Source organism: Amaranthus tricolor, chromosome 15 (genome assembly GCF_026212465.1).
Source record: "Amaranthus tricolor cultivar Red isolate AtriRed21 chromosome 15, ASM2621246v1, whole genome shotgun sequence".
Taxonomy (NCBI): domain Eukaryota; kingdom Viridiplantae; phylum Streptophyta; class Magnoliopsida; order Caryophyllales; family Amaranthaceae; genus Amaranthus; species Amaranthus tricolor.
In genome coordinates this window covers 5,993,758-6,012,702 of record NC_080061.1, presented here as the reverse complement: position 1 = coordinate 6,012,702, position 18,945 = coordinate 5,993,758, and the positions used below count along the sequence as shown (strand labels likewise).

Genomic DNA, 18,945 nt, shown 5'->3' with positions numbered 1-18,945 from the left:
CAGGTGATTAAGTTCAGCTAGCTGCAAATTGGGTGTGCTTCTCACAAATAAACACAATAACAGTGGGAGTTTGATTATGTTCTATGTGTTGACAAACAATGAGGCATGTGAATGCCATTGTTCTCTTCCAAAAACACAAATATTATTTATTACTTGTGAACAAAAATAATGGATGTACTGTAAATACTCAAATATGAGTTGTAATTTCAATGTGATTTAAGCATTAACAAAATTACCACTAAGCATGAAGACATGCCTATGGCCTATCTTGATCATAAGTTTCTTGGACAATTTGTTACTTCGCTCTTCACTTTTAAGGAAAGATTATGGGGTTCTATATTTGAAATGAGGCCTTATACGCTCTTTATGTATGATTAAAAAAAAATTACATCGACTTTAAAAATACTTAATACTAAAATGTATAATTACATTCTAAAATGAAACAGTTTATATTTAAATATCTGTTCATGAACAATAATAACAACATAACATTCATCTCATAATTAAACGAATCTTTTTATAAAGAAAAATTAAGTATGGACTACAAAACTTGATTAAAGAACAATAACCCATCTCAAAACTATTTTGGAAACCCTAATTTTTAGGGGCCATGGCACTCAAAATATGCCTAAAACTGCACATACTTTTAAGTTATTCATAAGTCAAAAAGTCAAAACACATTTTTAGTAAATAGTTTTAAAGTCAAGATGAGAAAACTACTTTGTCCGATTTACTAGTTTCTTCTATATATTTTGACTTGATAACCCTTTTTTAATTTATAAAAACTAACAACTAACAATAAAATTTACCAAACACCTCCAACAACTAATTTTATACAACTACCCAAATAACCAACAAAAATAACAATACTATCAACTAGTTAAACAAATCAATATTCCGCCTAAATAATAGAAGGATTAGCTAGGATTACTTATCCATTATAAACAGTCATAGGCTTCACCCTCTTAGACTATGCAGAGAGATAATATGTGCATTTTCTTATGGCTGCATTTGTTTTATGGAGTACAATGGTCCCTATGTAGCACAAAATAATTTGAACACACACCCAAAAATCAAGTCACTTGGATCCCCTGTTCCTCAAACAAAGTTAAATATATTGTTACATACAAGATACACAAATTCAAGACACTATTTGATCAAAGAGTCGACAGTTTAGAACTCGGGCTGACAGCTCTTTGTGCACTGTCAAGAGGTCTCGCCTCCTGATATATTGGTATCGGTGATGCTTCACTGATTGTGTACGCTTCCTGATAATTGTCTTTACATCCGCCCACATTGCCAATAGCATCGATAAGGTAGTTGTTAAGTGCCTTTTTAACTCCAAACCCATGGCTTATAATCTTCCCACTGCTGCTAAGAAAGGGAGATCGTAACGGTGATCTTTCCCATTCTCCTTTTTCCGATGAAAAGTTGGGTGTCGTAAAGGCAGTCTTATACGGAGTCCCAGACGTGGGCATTTTGTTTGGAATCTTAACGGTTTTGTGTGCAATGATGCTGACTTTGGAGATCGGAGACAAATGATCTGAATGTTTAGCCACGTCATCTACATAAAGGAGATCGTCTATTCTCGCAACTATGTTGAACGCTAGGCTCTCGAGAACCCTCGAGTAGCTCTCAAGGATTGATTTTCCAACATCCTAGATAAATATGCAAAATCGAACTTCAGAATACAATCGGGAAAAAAGGATGATGCGTGTATCATAGGGACGGACAACAGAACTAGAAAAACAAACCTTGTTGTGTTGAATTTTGCTCATGTCCAATGCTGTTTGTGGAAGGCCAGGAAACTGTTGTCTTAGACAAAGCAGAAGGCTTTCAGCCCTATCTGCTAGAAGTTCTCTCTTCTCAGAATCAACCATCAAATCCTTGACCATTTCCCAGGAAGACCTTGGCATAGATTTTTTCGAGTTATGTATTGAGCTACCCTTCTGCCGCCATAAGTAAATCGAGGCTTCTACTCGATTAGCCATCTCGATAGCTTGGTGTTCAGATGACATATCAAGGCAATCTAGGAGACGCTGGGGGGAAAATTGGTCGGAGTTTATGTAGCGGTAAACCAAATCACCCAAGCTAGCTCTTCCATTCTGTCACCAAAACAAGTAAAACACAATAAATTTTCAAAGCAAGATTAAACTAAATGGGATCAAAAGAAATGATTTTAAAACAAATACAAAAGCTGGTAGAAGTAGAGTTAGGGTGTGATTATTGGCTCTTTAGTTAACTTTTGACTATTGACTTTTTGGTTAGTCAAACAGCCAAAAAAAGTGTTTTTTAAATAGCATCTAAGTCAGCTGAAAAAATGACTTTTAAGTCAAAACTCATTGGTTGTTTCCAACAATGAACAACTAATTTTTACCAAACATCTCTATAACATCTGACTTAAATAAGTGGCTCAAACAACTAGTAAATTAGTCAATACTTCCAATTGGCCAAACCAGCCTACAGTTTCCGCCAACAAACATTTGCCAAGCAAACCCGTAAGAAATTTTATATGGTTTTGAGTTACAATGTACTATGAATAATACCTTCGGAAGATTTTCCAAATACGATTCTGGAACCTCCATATCAGTCAATACAATGCTATTTATTGCCATTGCAGCCTTGAGTATCTGGTTTGCACAATCACGTTTGTGCTGCAATTGCTTCCGTATGTCCTCTTGTAGACCACCAGGTGGAACTCGAGGGACAGGTAACCACCATTTTTCTTCTTGTCGTTGCAGCTGTCTTCTGAAGGAGGACGATCCATCAGTTTCCATACCCACAATTCCTTGATCCACGTACCAGAACTCTGTGTAGTGAAAGCTATCCAATAATTCCTGATCATTACAACAAATCAGTACAGAGTATAATAATAGATGTGATACAAAATACTTCGTTCTTGAGCAGTTCTTACAATAAGCATATTATCTAGCTTTCTGAGAGCTGGGAGATTAATACAGAGATCAGAACGCGGTTTGCAGGTCATGACCTGTTTAAGAGCGACACACGAGGTATAAATATGATTAGTTGATTGATTAATACGTCTAATAGAATGATTGTATAGTGCAACATAGAAATACAGCAAAACACAAGAAAAGAATAACTCAAAGCACTAGGTTTCGTTGAGACGGATTTACAGACTCGTTCTAGAGCTGATGCAGAATTTACATTACATACACCAAAGGTGTTTTGTGTTATAAACCAACCCATATGGCTGCAATTGATTAGATCATCCAAAAATGAACTTCTGAAAAGTGAAATCTTAATACAACAAGAAGACTCTTATAGTCCTATATACACCTAAATTAGCAAGATTTTATTATTTTTCATCTCGGTTCCCTGTGGAAAGTGCGAAGAGATCAGGTTTTTAAGGCACATGATCTAGCATATAGGAGTTTGTTTTCTTTGTTCCTTTTACTTCTAATCTTGTTAATCACTATAACCAGTGTGCTTCTGCAAGTATCCCTAATAATTCAAACATAGGGATGGCAAAATTAGTACATTGTATATAAAGGGTGGGCGGCTATGAAGAGAGGCGGGTAAGACCTCATACCCACCACCTACCCGGCTACTGCCATGGCGGGTAGGACTATTCACACCCATATCCACCGACTACCCACCAAAATCATACCCATACCCACCTAAACTAGGGCGGATGCGGTGTGAAACCCATATACTTTTACTCGCGTGCCATCCCTATTCAAACATATTCAAACAGTCCATACAAAAACAAGTTATATTGGCGAAGTGAAGGACCCAGAATACCTAATTCGCTCTTCAAATTCACAATCAGCCCAAAATGAATTCACAATTCACATTTTGCAATTAGTCAATTAGGTAACACTGGAAAAAGTCCAACGTTTCAAATTCTAAAAGTCAGTTAAGGTTAAACGAAATTCCTCATGGAGTCGTATCACTGTAACATAGTTCTCTAACTGATTCACTTTTTGAATTCGCGACTCACTCAAATTTTCCCAAGAATAGCCAAAACTAACTACAATTCGTCTTTTTCAGTTTGCAATTTGCGCAAAGATTAGCGAATCATGAGACAGTAGTTACATATACTGTAAAGAAAACTGAAGAATCTGATAAAATGCAAGCTACCTCTAATATATTTCCATCAGGGAATGATTGACTAGAAGGCATTAGTTCAACAATGTAATCAGCAACACTAAGAAGCCATTCCATTTCTCTTCTCCACATTGCTTTCTTTTGAGGTGCCAATGGTTCCAATCTCCATAGTTGCCCAAATAATGTAGCTACAGTTTAAAACATTCAAAGCACAAATTCTATGTTATAAGCTACAATGAAATACTAACTAAAATTATAAGAAATTGAACAAAAATCAAACTAATAGGCAGGAAATGTAAAAGTTTGGAAAAAATATAATGTACCACATAAATTAGTGATAGCATTAGATATAGCCAATGCTGTGCTAACACCTTTACCAGAACCAGACATATCTTCTCCTAGCAGCAACTTAGCAAACCTTTCTTTCATCATATCCATTTCTGCAATCCAAACACATTCATTAAAAAACTGATAGAATATTATATCATAGGACTACAACTACAGGTTACATTCACACTAATAGAGTATGTAATATGTCCTGAGATTACAACCTTCAACTTTAACTTTTTGTTAAATTGGATTCCAAAACAACAGGTTTGAATCTCTTCCACCTGAATGGCTCTATGTGGGCGGAGCAGCATGATAGAGTACATATATCATATGTTGGCCCTCAGAGCTCAAACTATGAATTTAAACATGAATTTAAACTTTTGATTAAGCCAAGATTCAATATACTAAATATAGAATATAGGAGTGTTTGGCAAAAAAACTGGTAGTTGATTACTGAAACCTAATAATTGATACGTGGCTGATTTAATCAATTAATTTTATTATTTAGTTTAATTAGCTGATTTTAAACCCGCTGCTATGCAAAATCAGATTATTCATAATTTACAATATAACAATACATGTTTCAACTAGCTAATTTACCAAATATAGTATTACTGATTTTGACCATCCAACCCTTTAATTGTATCAAGATAAGCTAAAATTGTCCAATAAAATAAAACACCCATAGTATTTATTTAACTAAATAAATTTGACAAACCCCAAATGAAAACCTGATTTGTTCTTCAAATTGCCATGATTAATGGCGGCGGGGGAAGGAAAAGGAGAACAAGTAGATGTAGAAGGAGTTGAAAAAGAACAGTCTAATGAGCTGCAAGTATGGCTTTGCTCTGTATTTGAGCTTTCTTCTGGTAACCCAACTGAGCTCCTTCTTTCCTCAATTAACTGATCTCCATAAGAAGTCCCCATTTTTTCCACCATTTTTGACACCGATCAAGCTTGTCTTCACAAATTTTCGTCTCTTAAAACCCAGAAAACAAATTTGAGGCAATGGGACATGGGTATTGACTGTCACATGATAATACCTTCTTCTGTGGTTTCTATTTGGATAAAAATGGTTCCCAAAAGCCAATATTGGTACACTTTCTTGTAGATTGTTGGGTTGTTTTGAGGTTTGTTTATGGAAAGTTTGGGTTAAGAAAAAAACAAGGTGAAGGGACAAAGAAGATGATAACAGTGGTCATATAAGTCCAAGAATGAAAGAACAAAGGCTCGCCTTACAAACCTTAAAATTTGGTTAGCTTTATCCACCAAGCCCCACTTTTAGTCGGCTTGCTTCTCAAGTTCTCATTAATCTATGCTTTGTTGACAAGTTTAATAATGAACTATTTCATAGTGGAGTTGGTTCAATTTTTATTGAAAATAAGTTAGGGGAATCGTGTGATTTCAAAAAGAATGTATAAACCAAGTATTATAGTATGAAAATGATGATGGAAATACTCCTCAAATATTTGTATTTCTTGTTGGACATACTAAAAAATTGAACTATATGATAGAATTTGTACAAAATAATACTATTAGGGTTAGTTATTGATTTAACTATTCAAGATCTTATTAAATTTACCTTTTTTTAAAAAGACCTTATTAAATTTATCTTAGATTTAAATTTATTTATAATTGAAAAGATTATCTAAAATAATTTTTTTTTATTTTTCTACAATAATTTCAATTTTTAATTAATTATAAATAATACTTCGCGTCTAACATATAATAAGATAATAAAGTAACCTACTATGACAATTAATTTGAAGAAATTTTTTTGAAAAAGTCAACAGAATCAACCTCTTCCTCGCGGCAATCAACCCACCACCATCCATCCCTTTCCCTACTGACACTAACCCGGCCCTCTCTCCAAGTGCCACCACTGGCCCACCAATCTCTTAGCAAACTACCACCGAAATAGTTTCCCATTATTTCATCTTCATTTTTAACCTCCACGACCCTTTAATGGCTTCATCTTCATCTTCATTTTCTTTCTCCTCTTTATTTTTAGCGTAACAACAACACCACTTGATCTTCAACCTCCACAACTCTTTAATGTCTTTTTCTTTAAGTAGCTAATTAGTACCTGAAAAACTAGAATTTTGGTTAGTGGGCAAAGCAAAGGTGAGGGTGTCTAGAAAAGGATGGAGGTGGTGGTCATAATGGGGATTGACTCCACCTTCAGTTGGAGTGGTCGACTACGTAGAGGGGGGTGTAAGAGGGTGGCTAATGGTGGAGTGTTGGAGAGGGACGGAGAATGAGAGGGTGGCACCGATGGAGAACTTTAGTTTTTAACTATAGAAACACACACTCCATCATATTTCATCTAAACTTCTTTTAACCCGCCATTCAAATTATAATATGTTTTAACATCTTTATGATGGATTGCAATGCAATCTTAGCAATAGTTTCAAGAACAATTAACAATCTTGTAATTGAGGTTCTATATACCCAATACTAAAATTTCTCATTTATTTTTTGATATTATTTATTAGTTATTTTTAATTTTAATTTAAATCTTAATATGTATAATTTAAAATATTTTTTAGTTGAATATTATTTAATTTATCTCAATGTAAAGATTATTAATATTAATTTTTATAATTTTAAATTATATTGATTTAAAAATATTGAACTTGGATAAGTGCATTGATATGTGTACCATTTTAAGGAGACACTTAGAATAGAAGGAGTAACAAATATAAGAATATTGTATGATGGAGTATTACTAAATGGGTATTATTTAAAATATACTTAGTAATTGTTGCCCTCCCCTTCTTTGTAAATTCCCTTGTGCATTTGTGCTGATCTTTCACCACAATTAGCTAGGATGAAATGGGGTAGTCGGCTATTAGAGTAAGGATGGAAATGGATAATTCAATATGGTTAACTTTTAAAGTTAATCAGTTATCAGCACAATCATGTAATTGTAATCATCTAATTTATAATTAAAAATCTCAGAAAATTATTATTTTCCATATCGATTAAAAAAACATTAAATTGCAAAGAAAGTATTTTTAAATATCAAATGAATTCTAATTTTTTTTTATAAATTTTATTTATCTTTATAGTGGTCGTTGGCTTTAAAGTCAATCACTATAAATTATCCGGATGGAGATAATTTTTTAATGTACTTTTTAAATTAGTATTAATGTCAATTTTATTTTATTCATATCATTTAAAATTTTAAAAAGTTATCAAATGTTCAAGTAATAGGTAAAAATACATGTTAGATTTTGAAAATCAAAAATATGTATTTAGCTAAATTCAGCTCAAAATTAATTAAAACGTCAAATATTAAACCAAACTATAATAATTTTTTCTCAATCGTATCGCATCAATTAACATTTCATAAAAGCTTTCTCTTATAACTTAATTGATTTAGTTATTGTGATAAATTAATAAATTCAACTTCTTTCAAACAAATTAAATAAAACATTAAAACACTTAAAGTCATTAAGTCTTCATATAAAATAAAAAAAAAAGTCTTAAAAACCAATTCAAAAACATATTTCCTCATATTCACTATTATTATTTCATTTAGTTTTTCTATGTTTGTCAATGTACGTATTCAATCATAAATATCTCAAATTTTGCTTAATTAAAATTATAAATTGTTGATGTTAGTAAAATTTACATTAAGACAAATCAAACAAGATCAAACTTGACTATATTTTAATTTATAAATTAAGAATAAAATACAAATTAATAATCATTAATAAATAGTATTAAAAATCAAAATAGAATAATAATAGTGAATAGGAATGAGTAATTATACGTTATACTAAAAAGCTTGGAAATTCCAAATATCATACATAAAGAGAGTTTGTCCAATGAAACTTATTTATTAGTTAAAGAAAAAATGACATAACATTTGATTTTGACCAATATCTCTACGATTAAAGTATCTTTAACTTGCATTTATTTGAGGAGATTATAGTTTATAACGGTGATTTGTGAAGTTAATAAATCACTCTTATATGGTAGAATTTGATAGGATGGGAGTTTTGTGATTTTAATTTACCTTTTTGGATTTCATTTATTTTATTATTTTTTTGTCTTTTTATGGTGATTTATAAATCACGGTTATTGATTAGGAATTATTGCATTTATTTATAGTTAAATTGAGTAAATTAGAGATTATAATACACTGCAATCTGCATAATATATTGTTGTCAATTTCTAATATTACATATAATTAATTTATATATATAAATGTCAAATTGAGTGTTTCTACTGAATAATATCTTTAATTTCATTTTATAATATCATATATTTATATATATCGATGCTGAAAAACGGTGCATTGCACGAGTTTATACACTGATAATAACAAAACATAACGGTCAGCTTATTTTTCTTTTTCCCGCTCTTTTAAATATTGATTTAACCCACATCATCCACTACTAAAGATCTAATATCGTTTCTCTCACATCAAAATCTCAACAAGAAATTTCAGAACAACAATAGTGAAAATCGATTTCCTCCGTCGCATCCTCCTTGGTTTCTACACCATGTACCGCCCGCCCACCACCGCAACACTACCAATAACCACCAAGAAACGCCTCAGCACCTCTCTGAGAGACGATATCATCTTCGATTCCTTCGATAATCCTCAAGATTTCCCCTCTTGCTCCTCCCCTGATTCCACCACCGGTGATACCGAAACCCTAATCACCCAATTTGTACCACCACGGTTTTCTAAATTCATGGTTACCTGCACCTTTTTTGGCCACCGCGAGGGTCACCACGTCTTTTTCTGTCTCCAAACCAGTTGTCACTCATCGAGACCTTCTCTTCTTCTAGAACTCCCCATGTCTAGTCGAAAGCTTGTTAAAGAAATGGGTTATGGAGTCCTTCGAATTGCGTTGGAAAGTAAGAGTTCTGAGTTGGGTTCTTGCCCTCTGCATTTAGTCCCTGTTTGGACTCTGTTTTGTAATGGCCGAAGACTAGGGTTTGCTACTCGTCGTAAGGCGAAAACTGATATTAAAGAGTTCCTGAAGAAGATGCAGGATATTAACATGGGTGCTGGCCTAATCTATGGTGAAGGAGAAAGACAAGAAATCATGTACATGAGGGGTAATTTTGAATGGGTGATTGGGGGTGCTGATTCTGAGTCATTTCATATGATTAATGAGGATGATGAATCTTCTGGTCAAGAACTGAGTGTTTTCTTGCTTAGATCTGCTTAATTTTTATCATATTCAAAGATTTCAATGTGATTGAAAAAAATAGTTAAAATGTTAGACATTGAGTAGTAAAATGTTGATGTATGGAGAAGTGATGAATGCATAATAGAATTAGAAATGTAGAGAAAAAAAAGCACAAAAGTGCGTATATTTTGAATTAGATTCAAATCGAATAAGCAAATTAGATTTAGATTTAGCTGTTTCTCTTGTTGCGAAATTATTGTATTTGACTCCTTTCTTTTTCGGTATTTGACTCTTGTCCAATAATTGCTCTATTCATTTTGTTGGTTGTACACTATATAATTTCCATGTTTGATAAATGACTTTCATGTTAATAGAAGATTTGATTTTTTAAGATAAAATCAAAAAGCATTTCATGAGTTATAATTTTGACTTGTATTTTCTAATAAAAAACCAAGAGGGGACACATAATTTTTACCAAATATTTTAATAACAATTGGTTTAAATAATTGTTTATTAGCCAATATTCCATGCGAGTAATCCAGTTAACTAGTGATGTGCAAATTTTATTTAACCGTAAGTGCACGGTGTACGTGTAGTCGCGGGTCGAACACAAGGAAGTTAGGACAAGAAACTTGCTAATTTCTACTAATTGTATTGCTCAAAGAGAAAAATGTGTTTGATTGGTTGTTTTCTAACAAACTAAAAATGCAATAAGAAAATGTGATTGAAACTATATAATGAAAGATCTAGGGTGTTAGGAATCCCCTAAATTCTTGTATGATCAAACTCTCATTAGTGTCTATGAAATGTCGGATAAATTGTGTGATTAAATATGATCTTGTTAATCTCAAAATCTCGCTCTGTTGATTAACTATTAGATTTAGACCCTACTAATTCAATTCTCACATACTAGTTTTGTTGAACGAATTAATAAGAATTTAACGAAAATTTACCCTAAAGCAAAGTTGATCCTAATGTCGCATGCTAGTTCTATTGACTAGTTCAACAAAGCATATTTAATTTAGGGTTATTGGCTGAATTTAAACACTTTAATCCTAATTTCATAGACACTTTTAATAATCAAATTATACTTGAATTGTAGGTTTAAACCCTAATCCTAGAAAATGGATCTACTCACTATTAATGGTGGAAACAATGAACACAAACCCTAGAATGAAACTAAGCATGATAATAGATGATAATAATGAAATTTGCAAGGAAAAACAATAATTAAACTATGACACACACAATTGAAGATCCAAGAGACAAAATAGAAAGAACAATTTATTAAATGACAATTTCTAAGAAAACAATTAAAGAATGACAAGAAAACATTAAACTAATACAAATTTGATAAAGAAAGATTAAACTAATAATGAGAAAGTAAAACAAAGACAAGAAATTAAAATGACAAGAAATTAAAAACTTACAAGAATTAAAGTGGTGTTCAAATGGAGAAAGATGAACCAGGAAGGAGGAAGAAGAAGAGGTTTTCAATCTCCCCCCTTTTGCTCCCTAAAGAAGGCTTAACCTAATTGTTCCTTATTATCCACTAAATAAATCCTAAGAAGTTAATTAATATAAAGATAAAATAAAATAATACAAAATAATACCGTTGGAAAGCTCTTGAAGTCTAGTTTCCAATGCTACAAACCTTGCATTAATGAAATCTTCCTATCAAAAGTTATGGTAAAAAGAGTAGACATGTATCAAATTTCAACTCAAAACTTTTGCATTATAAACACTCTTCTACTCTTTTGCTCATTTTCTTTGTAGAACATCTTCAACCGAGCTAAATTCCCCTTAGTAACTCCGTCATCATTAAAGCCATAAGAATTATGCTTAAAACAATCAAATCACTCAAAATCAACATGAATAACCAAAATGAGTAATATATTATAAATCTTCAAAATAAGCACGAAATTACTAATAACGACCATCATTAAGGAGTATAAAAGGATATAAATAAGTACAAATAATTGCACTTATCAACGAGGGTTGAGCAAAACTATTTGATAATTCGAAAATCTGATGATTGATCAATTCGATATACGACTGAAATTCTAGTTCAAATTGCAAATATCCAATTCGAAAATTTAGATATTGGATACAAATTTGCCTAGCTATCAAATATTTGAGATTCAGATATCTGACATTAGGAGTACGTTCGATATTCGATATTAATAAGAGTACAATTATGGTTGAATTCGAATGTCGGATATCGAATATTTTAGATATCTGATTTGAAATGTTTAACTTATTCCCACTGGCATCAAATGCCGAATATTTTAAATACATGATCTAAATATTTTTGGATATTTAAATTGGATATTCGAAGCGGATCAGATCAAATCTCGATTAATTGATATGCGAGTTTTTGAAATCTTAATGGAAAGAAAAGCATCATTCAGTGGCATTATGAAAGCTTTGTTATGAGAAATTTTTTATAGCTTTTGTTTTGTTATTCGTACTTTGTGCGATAAAAATGTGTGAATTAAATAAAGTTTTAGTCTAAAAAAGTTTGAAATGTGTAATTCATCTTGGAAAGGCAAATAGGAGTAATAATTTAAGAATACTGTTTGAATTGTCCAACATCCTTAATTTTTAAAGGCAAGATTTTTGTTAACCGCTTAAAGCTAATGAAGAAGGGTGCAAAATAATTAGCATGAAGCCAAATCATACACTTTTTGGCTAGAATATCACTTGTGTTGTGTCTACATCACAAAGAAACTATGACATTATGTTAAAACTATTGCCAACAATGATTCATGCACTAAACACTTCATAGATTGGAACCCAAGTCTACAATAAAGCTAAGATTGCCGGCTTCTTTGTATGTACAATAATCAATCAATTACTGTGTTTCTTTTTTTTCTTTGTTCACCCTATTTTTTAGGTTTTTCAAAGTAAATTTTGAGTCTTAATATCTTTTAAGTATGCATTATAAAAAAACGTAAAAATTATATGTTAAAAAACTTTATATCTAAACGAATTCAATAAAATCTCACATGAATATATTTTATCTTCAATATATATAATATACTTTAAAAATCAAATTTAAATTTTTCTCTCCCAATGTGAAAAAATTTAAAGTTGACAAACAAAAAGAAACGGAAGAAGTAATATATAAGATTAACTCAATATGTAGCTTGTATCCATCATTAGAAAATTTTAATTTTAGAATAAAATAAATCTTGTTTATATTTATTATTTTGTTAAAAATTAAAACATTCCTCACTTTCATAATTTTTTTTATCAGGAAAATAGATATTAAATGACGATTGTAATGCACTATCTATTAAAAGTCATATAATTATCATCAATGTTGACTACTCTTAAATATTTGATATTGATTTATTTTATATATATATATATATATATATATATATATATATATATATATATATATATATATATATATATATATATATATATATGAAATTACACAGGGCTTTAAAGAAGTTTGTCATTTTTGATAGAGTGTTGATGAGCAACAGATCATGTGCATCGTGAAAAAATCCACAGAAAATTGAGCCTGAAGATGCAGATTATCCATTTCTAACCATACTTAATTATCTTAGTTAAGCCATGTGTTTGTTGGTGCCTATATATAGTGGTGTTATTTGTACCAATTTGATCCATGGGATAATGCTTTTCCTCTCAAATATTAATATTAATTTTTATTACTCCTAATAACTAATAACGTTGATTACACATTACTTGTTACCCAACTAGATCTAAGGAAGAGTAACACTTCTCTAATCATATGGGTGAAGAAGTTCAAAGTTAGGAAAGAAAAAAATTAAGAGTTAGGACTTGCTCAATCTTAAAATAATAATATTTTAGTAAAATATAAGTCAACTGATGATTAACAATAGCTCAATTAAGCAAACATTAGTTGTTTGGTAATATCAGCATAGGAAAAAATGAAAAATTTGTAATAATAAGTACAGTAAAAATAAGATGATGAAATGAATTACCCAACTAACTTATACACTAATATATGCATACTGTCAGAGCTGTTTAGACAGTTGAATTATAAAAAGTTTTTCTTGCTCTAATGTGGGAGAAAAATAGATTATCTGCATCTTGAGGCTCAAAAGTTTCTCTACTAGTACTTATCTGAGCCTCAGGATGCAGATTACCAATTTTTAACCCGAAAGCTGGAAAAATCTTGGACACATTACATCTTTCTTATTAGGAAACGTTATAAAAAAAATTGTTTTAATTTGTTACCTATGTTAGATCAAGTATATCAAGAGCCAATTTATAATACAAATGATGCAACTTTGTTGGGTGCAAGGCATATGCCAAAATAGGGTTATGATTGATAATCTTTGGTGAATTTGATTTTGTTCGTCTATAACCAATGATAGAGAGAACATGGTCTTCCTCTACATGAATAAGCTAGGATTCTAAGTTTTGGACTAGTTTTTTCAAGCATGGATATTCTATGGTATTTTTTTAATAGGGCATATTGATTATGCTCTCGTGTCTTTAGTTGTCAAAACATTATTCAAAACTTAGACCACTGTCGTCCAGGAACCAACTTCGCTAAGCATATAATGTAGAGAAATATTCTAATTAAGTTAAGTTCTTTGACATGATATCAGAGATAATATGTTAACATTCAAGCCAAATATTCTAATAATTATTTCCTTCATCACCCTAGCTTATTACTTTATCATAATAACTAGATAAATCCCCGAGTCAAGCACGATTTATGAATTATTTTATTAATTTTATATGTGTAATTAGGTTATTGTATGACCCCTAAGCAGATTGAATCTATAAATTGATTTGTTTTAAAGACTGTAAAAGTAATTAATATGTTATCCGATAATTATCCATTCTAATTAATAGATACCACATATCTTAATTGATTGTAAGGGTGAAAAGTTATTCCTTAAATAAGTCATAGTTTTATAATCTTTTCTAACTAATCAATTAAATATATCTAATCAGAAAGATAATACATTAAATGCTAAAAAATAGTTGCCTAATAAGAACATAAAAAGAGATGGAAAATTCTTATTATAAAGTCGACATGTGTCCTAATCGTTTCTTCATTAGTATACTAGATAGATTGGTTTGCTATTTGTATACGTTGCAAATACTTAACAATGAACTTCACCAAGTATATGTACAAGTCAACGTTGTTGACCCATGAGTTTATGGTCCCAAACTCATGGGTGTCTCGTATCCACACGAATGGGCCTTAGTGAGATTATGTGACGAATTGTCAAAATCTAATAGCATACTCTAATTATGTTTAGTTGCCTACTAACTAGGAGTATAAGTTTAATTCACATATATAATACATAGAGATAGCTATTTAATTTAATCTACTAAATATAAATTTAAAAATTATAAATTATTAGCTTCATTCATTGTCTTTTTAACACACATATAGCTAGTCAAGAAACGAACAATTATATTTCTCTTAAGAGTCATCATCACATTTTAGAGGCATATCCCATTCCTTTTACAAAAGAGTGAAAACATAGCTATCTAGAGACGAATCCAAAGCTTAAGATCAGTGTTTGGTGCGGATTCGTTAAAAAGGCAATACTTTACTTGAAAGGTGACTTATTATATAGGTAGCTGCGAATATGTTATGTCCACATTGTTACGTATGTTTTTGATGTGTACATAATGAACCTCATAATAAACACAAGTGTACGATAATATTTCACAAATAATAAGTGAAGATAATTGGGGATGGAAATTGAAGGAAGATAATTAAAAGAATATATAAAATTGAGGGAAGATAATCTCTTTTTAAAGCTTTGAAAATGGAGCAGCAATGGAGAGTGGAAAGGGAAGGTGTTTTGCTCAGTTGGGGATGATATTAGTTAACACTATACAAAAAAAAAGTTCATGCTGTTTTATATGGCTAAATCTCAGCGTTACCATGTGGATTCTAAAAAAATTTTATCTACCGAGTGGAAAACACAATACCTTAAGGTTATCACGTGGAATTTCTTTTTTAATTTTTCATTATGTACAATTTTTACATATTTAAGATTGAATTGGACGTGGAATTTCCCTAAATTTTATTAATATTAATTTTTATAATTTTTCATTATGTATAATTAGAGATATTTAAGATTGAATTAGTTCATCGAATGGAGTGGAAAAACTAAATGAAATAATTTGTGTGAATTGAAGGGAATATTAAAATTTCAATCAATTTGTTTTCAATTGAAACCTTCCCCTTAACCATAGCCTTTTCACCATATTATTCCTTCGTTAATGTTTTTCATCCCCAATTTCTTCCACTGCACCATTTTTCACCATTTATGTATTTAATTAATTGTAAGTCCTTAAATTTGTAAAAAAAAAAAATACATTAAAATCGAGCACTGAGTAACACATATTACGAACAAAGTAATTAATAACAACATACTCTTAGGAGCTAATATAAAACAGTTGAGACAATGAACAAAGTAATTAATAACAACTTTCTCACAATAGTAAAAAAGTGTAAAGCAAAATCAATTCCCTTGTAAATCTCTTAAATGTAGCCACAAACCCTAACTAAATGAAAACTATATTTTGCAAAATCAATTCCCTTATAAATCTTCCCATATTTGCAACTGGTAAATGATATTACTAATATATTTTGTGCAAGAGAAAGACTTTTGACGCTCCTATGTGAAAGATAAAAAGCATTATATTAGAGGGTAAGAGAAGTGGAGGAATACCTAAAAGAATTTAGGTGGAGCAAATAAAAGTTAATTTGCGTGATTTACAATTCTCTGTGGACCTGACTAGGAATAGGGGTAGTTGGAGGTGCCTTATTCATATTAGACTACTAATTCCTTTTCGTTTACCTATTGGTAATCTTGTTCTCTGCTTTTACTCGTTATTATTATTATTATTATTATTATTATTATTATATTATTATTATTATTATTTTTTTTTTTTTTTTTTTTTTTTGTATATGCATTTTATTTATCCTTATTTTATGTCTTTATTTTATGTTTAAGAGTCATACTTATGTGATAAGATGTAAGCTCACGGAGTTAGCTTCAGCTTCACTCACTCATATTATATTCGTTGAAGGAATTTTTCTTGATCTTTTGCGAGTCAAGGGACTCTTTTGCCGCGTTCTCCTTTATGTGTATGGGTTGCCGCCTTTCTGCTCAAAATTTTCTAGGGATACACAAGGCATGATGATGATGATGATGATATTATGTGAAGAATAAGAATACTTAGAGTAGGTATAAACTTGATATTATCAAATACTTTCTTCGTTCTTTTTTGTTTTATCTGTTTACTTTTTACAAAATTTTCAAAGTAATTTTTAAGACTTAATATCTCCAGGCCAGTTACGCATTATAAAAAAATAAATATAAAATATATGCTAATAAAAATACAATACGATGAATCTAACCAGATTTCACATAAATGTATGAAGTATTTTCTATATATCTTTCAAAGACCATAGTTAAACTTCTCTCTTTAAAATAGAATATTCTAAATAATAACAAAATTCAAAAACTATGAAAGTAGTTTTTCTAATTAAATTGCAATATATATATATATATATATATATATATATATATATATATATATATATATATATATATATATATATATATATAATCTCCATTATTTAATATCAATAAACGAAAGTGTTTTAGTATCAGCATTACTTAGAGTACTTTCTAACTGTATATTTTGGTCTAAAGAAGACTACTTTTTGGTGAGCCCCACTACTTGTTTCTTAAATGTATCAAACCTTTTTGTGGAATATCATTCTTTGAGCTTTAGCCAATAAGTTAAAATTTGTGATAGACCGCAGATCTTATGATTTGAATTGCATGGCGGATCTAGGAGAAAAAATAATATTGAGTAATATTTTTTTTAATGTAAAATGCATTTTTTGGGTTTCAAACCCTAGTCAGCCATGTGAAAAAAATGAACTAACCAACTCATTTAAGGTATATTTATATATACTATTAAATTTTATTTTGAATTCAAGTGATGTCACTTGATCTTAATTACTACACGTTAAATCCCCCATAATTAGAAGAATCGTTCAAACTGTAGAGAGAAAGCAGTGTGTTGGTCAGCATGATGGTTTCTAGGGGATAATTTAAGATCCGACCTTTTAGATGGTGGCCCGAAGCATTTGATCGAAAACTACTCCTATTTTATAGTTTACATATTTTACATAAAAATAACATAAAATTAGTTTAGTGCAAATGCAAAGATGAAACCAATTTTATGTCATCAGTACCTTGAATTCGTTCGAGCCACCTTATACCAATGCAATATCTAGCTTGAATTCTTCCCTAATGGTTTATAGGCCATTATGTCAGCCTTTACAACATAATATAGTAACTACTATCTCTAAACTCAACAAACTTTGTACCTCATTCTATGTGTAGCAGTGATCCTGCAAAATGGTATTTGGGGAAGTAAATTGGTATTTAATGAAAGGTTATGAATACAAAATGCACATTTCAGAGATAATGCAAACCTTGGACATGCATGCACATACACAAACTTTTTGGGTTAATATTGATCAATGACGACGTATTGCATTGTATGGAAATTTTATACTGCAGTGGTCTTGTTAGAATATATAATATATTATAGATTTTCAATCATCAGCTTAAGCTTTTAATTTGGTTGAATTGGTTTCTTGATATGATATCAGAAACCAACGTAATAAGAAGTCACGAGTTTGAATCTCAACTACCTATCATTTAGTTAAGTAGATCGAATATTCAACGCCCATGCACATTCACACTTTTAGCCCAATGGGCTCTCCCATGAGGGGTGTGTTAGAGTATATAAAATATCTTGAGGCCTCAACCATCAACTTATTAAGCTTTTGATTGAGTTAGTTTCTTGACAAATCTCTCTTAATTTATATATTATTTTTTATTTTACGTTCTCCTTTTCATTTTAAAACATTTCTCTAGCTATCAGAATATTAACCCAACACTTTTTTAATTTCATTCATAAATTTTAACCCTATTTTTTATTTCAACCACACAGTTTAATTTAAATTTCTTCGAATTTATTATCAAAAAAATATATAATTTTTATGCTAATTCAAAGAACGGAGCATCATGGAACAAGAAGCTTACCATTGCATTATTGATCGATAATGAAAAGAAACGCAAATAAAGAATGTATAGATTTGGCAAGAAAGAGATCATCTGCATCTAGAGGCTCAGAAAACAGTACTAGTAACTGATCTGTTATTAGATGGCTCCACGTGCTACTTTGAGCCTCAGGATGCAGATTACCTGTTTCGAACCAATACATGATGATCCCTTTATCAGGTATTATGATTTGTGTATGTAAACTATATATGAAGTTTGGTTGATCATAACAACAATTGTTAAAAAAATTCCCAATTTATACAAAA

The 18,945-nt window shown here is 30.6% G+C and overlaps 2 protein-coding genes across 2 annotated transcripts; one reads left to right on the top strand and one right to left on the bottom strand.

Moving 5' to 3' along the window:
- Nucleotides 1-899: 899 nt before the first annotated feature.
- LOC130801221 (rop guanine nucleotide exchange factor 7-like) lies at nucleotides 900-5,857 on the bottom strand. The gene is made up of 7 exons (XM_057665016.1): nucleotides 5,133-5,857; nucleotides 4,395-4,511; nucleotides 4,105-4,259; nucleotides 2,915-2,989; nucleotides 2,547-2,837; nucleotides 1,755-2,105; nucleotides 900-1,658 (listed from the first exon to the last, which is right to left on the bottom strand). Exons 1-7 carry the CDS (start codon nucleotides 5,338-5,340, stop codon nucleotides 1,158-1,160), a joined length of 1,698 nt encoding a protein of 565 aa, XP_057520999.1. The 5' UTR covers nucleotides 5,341-5,857; the 3' UTR covers nucleotides 900-1,157.
- Nucleotides 5,858-6,563: 706 nt separating this feature from the next.
- On the top strand, nucleotides 6,564-9,742 carry LOC130800968 (protein MIZU-KUSSEI 1-like). The gene is made up of 2 exons (XM_057664712.1): nucleotides 6,564-6,640; nucleotides 8,852-9,742. Exons 1-2 carry the CDS (start codon nucleotides 6,564-6,566, stop codon nucleotides 9,591-9,593), a joined length of 819 nt encoding a protein of 272 aa, XP_057520695.1. The 3' UTR covers nucleotides 9,594-9,742.
- The last annotated feature ends 9,203 nt before the right edge of the window (nucleotides 9,743-18,945 follow it).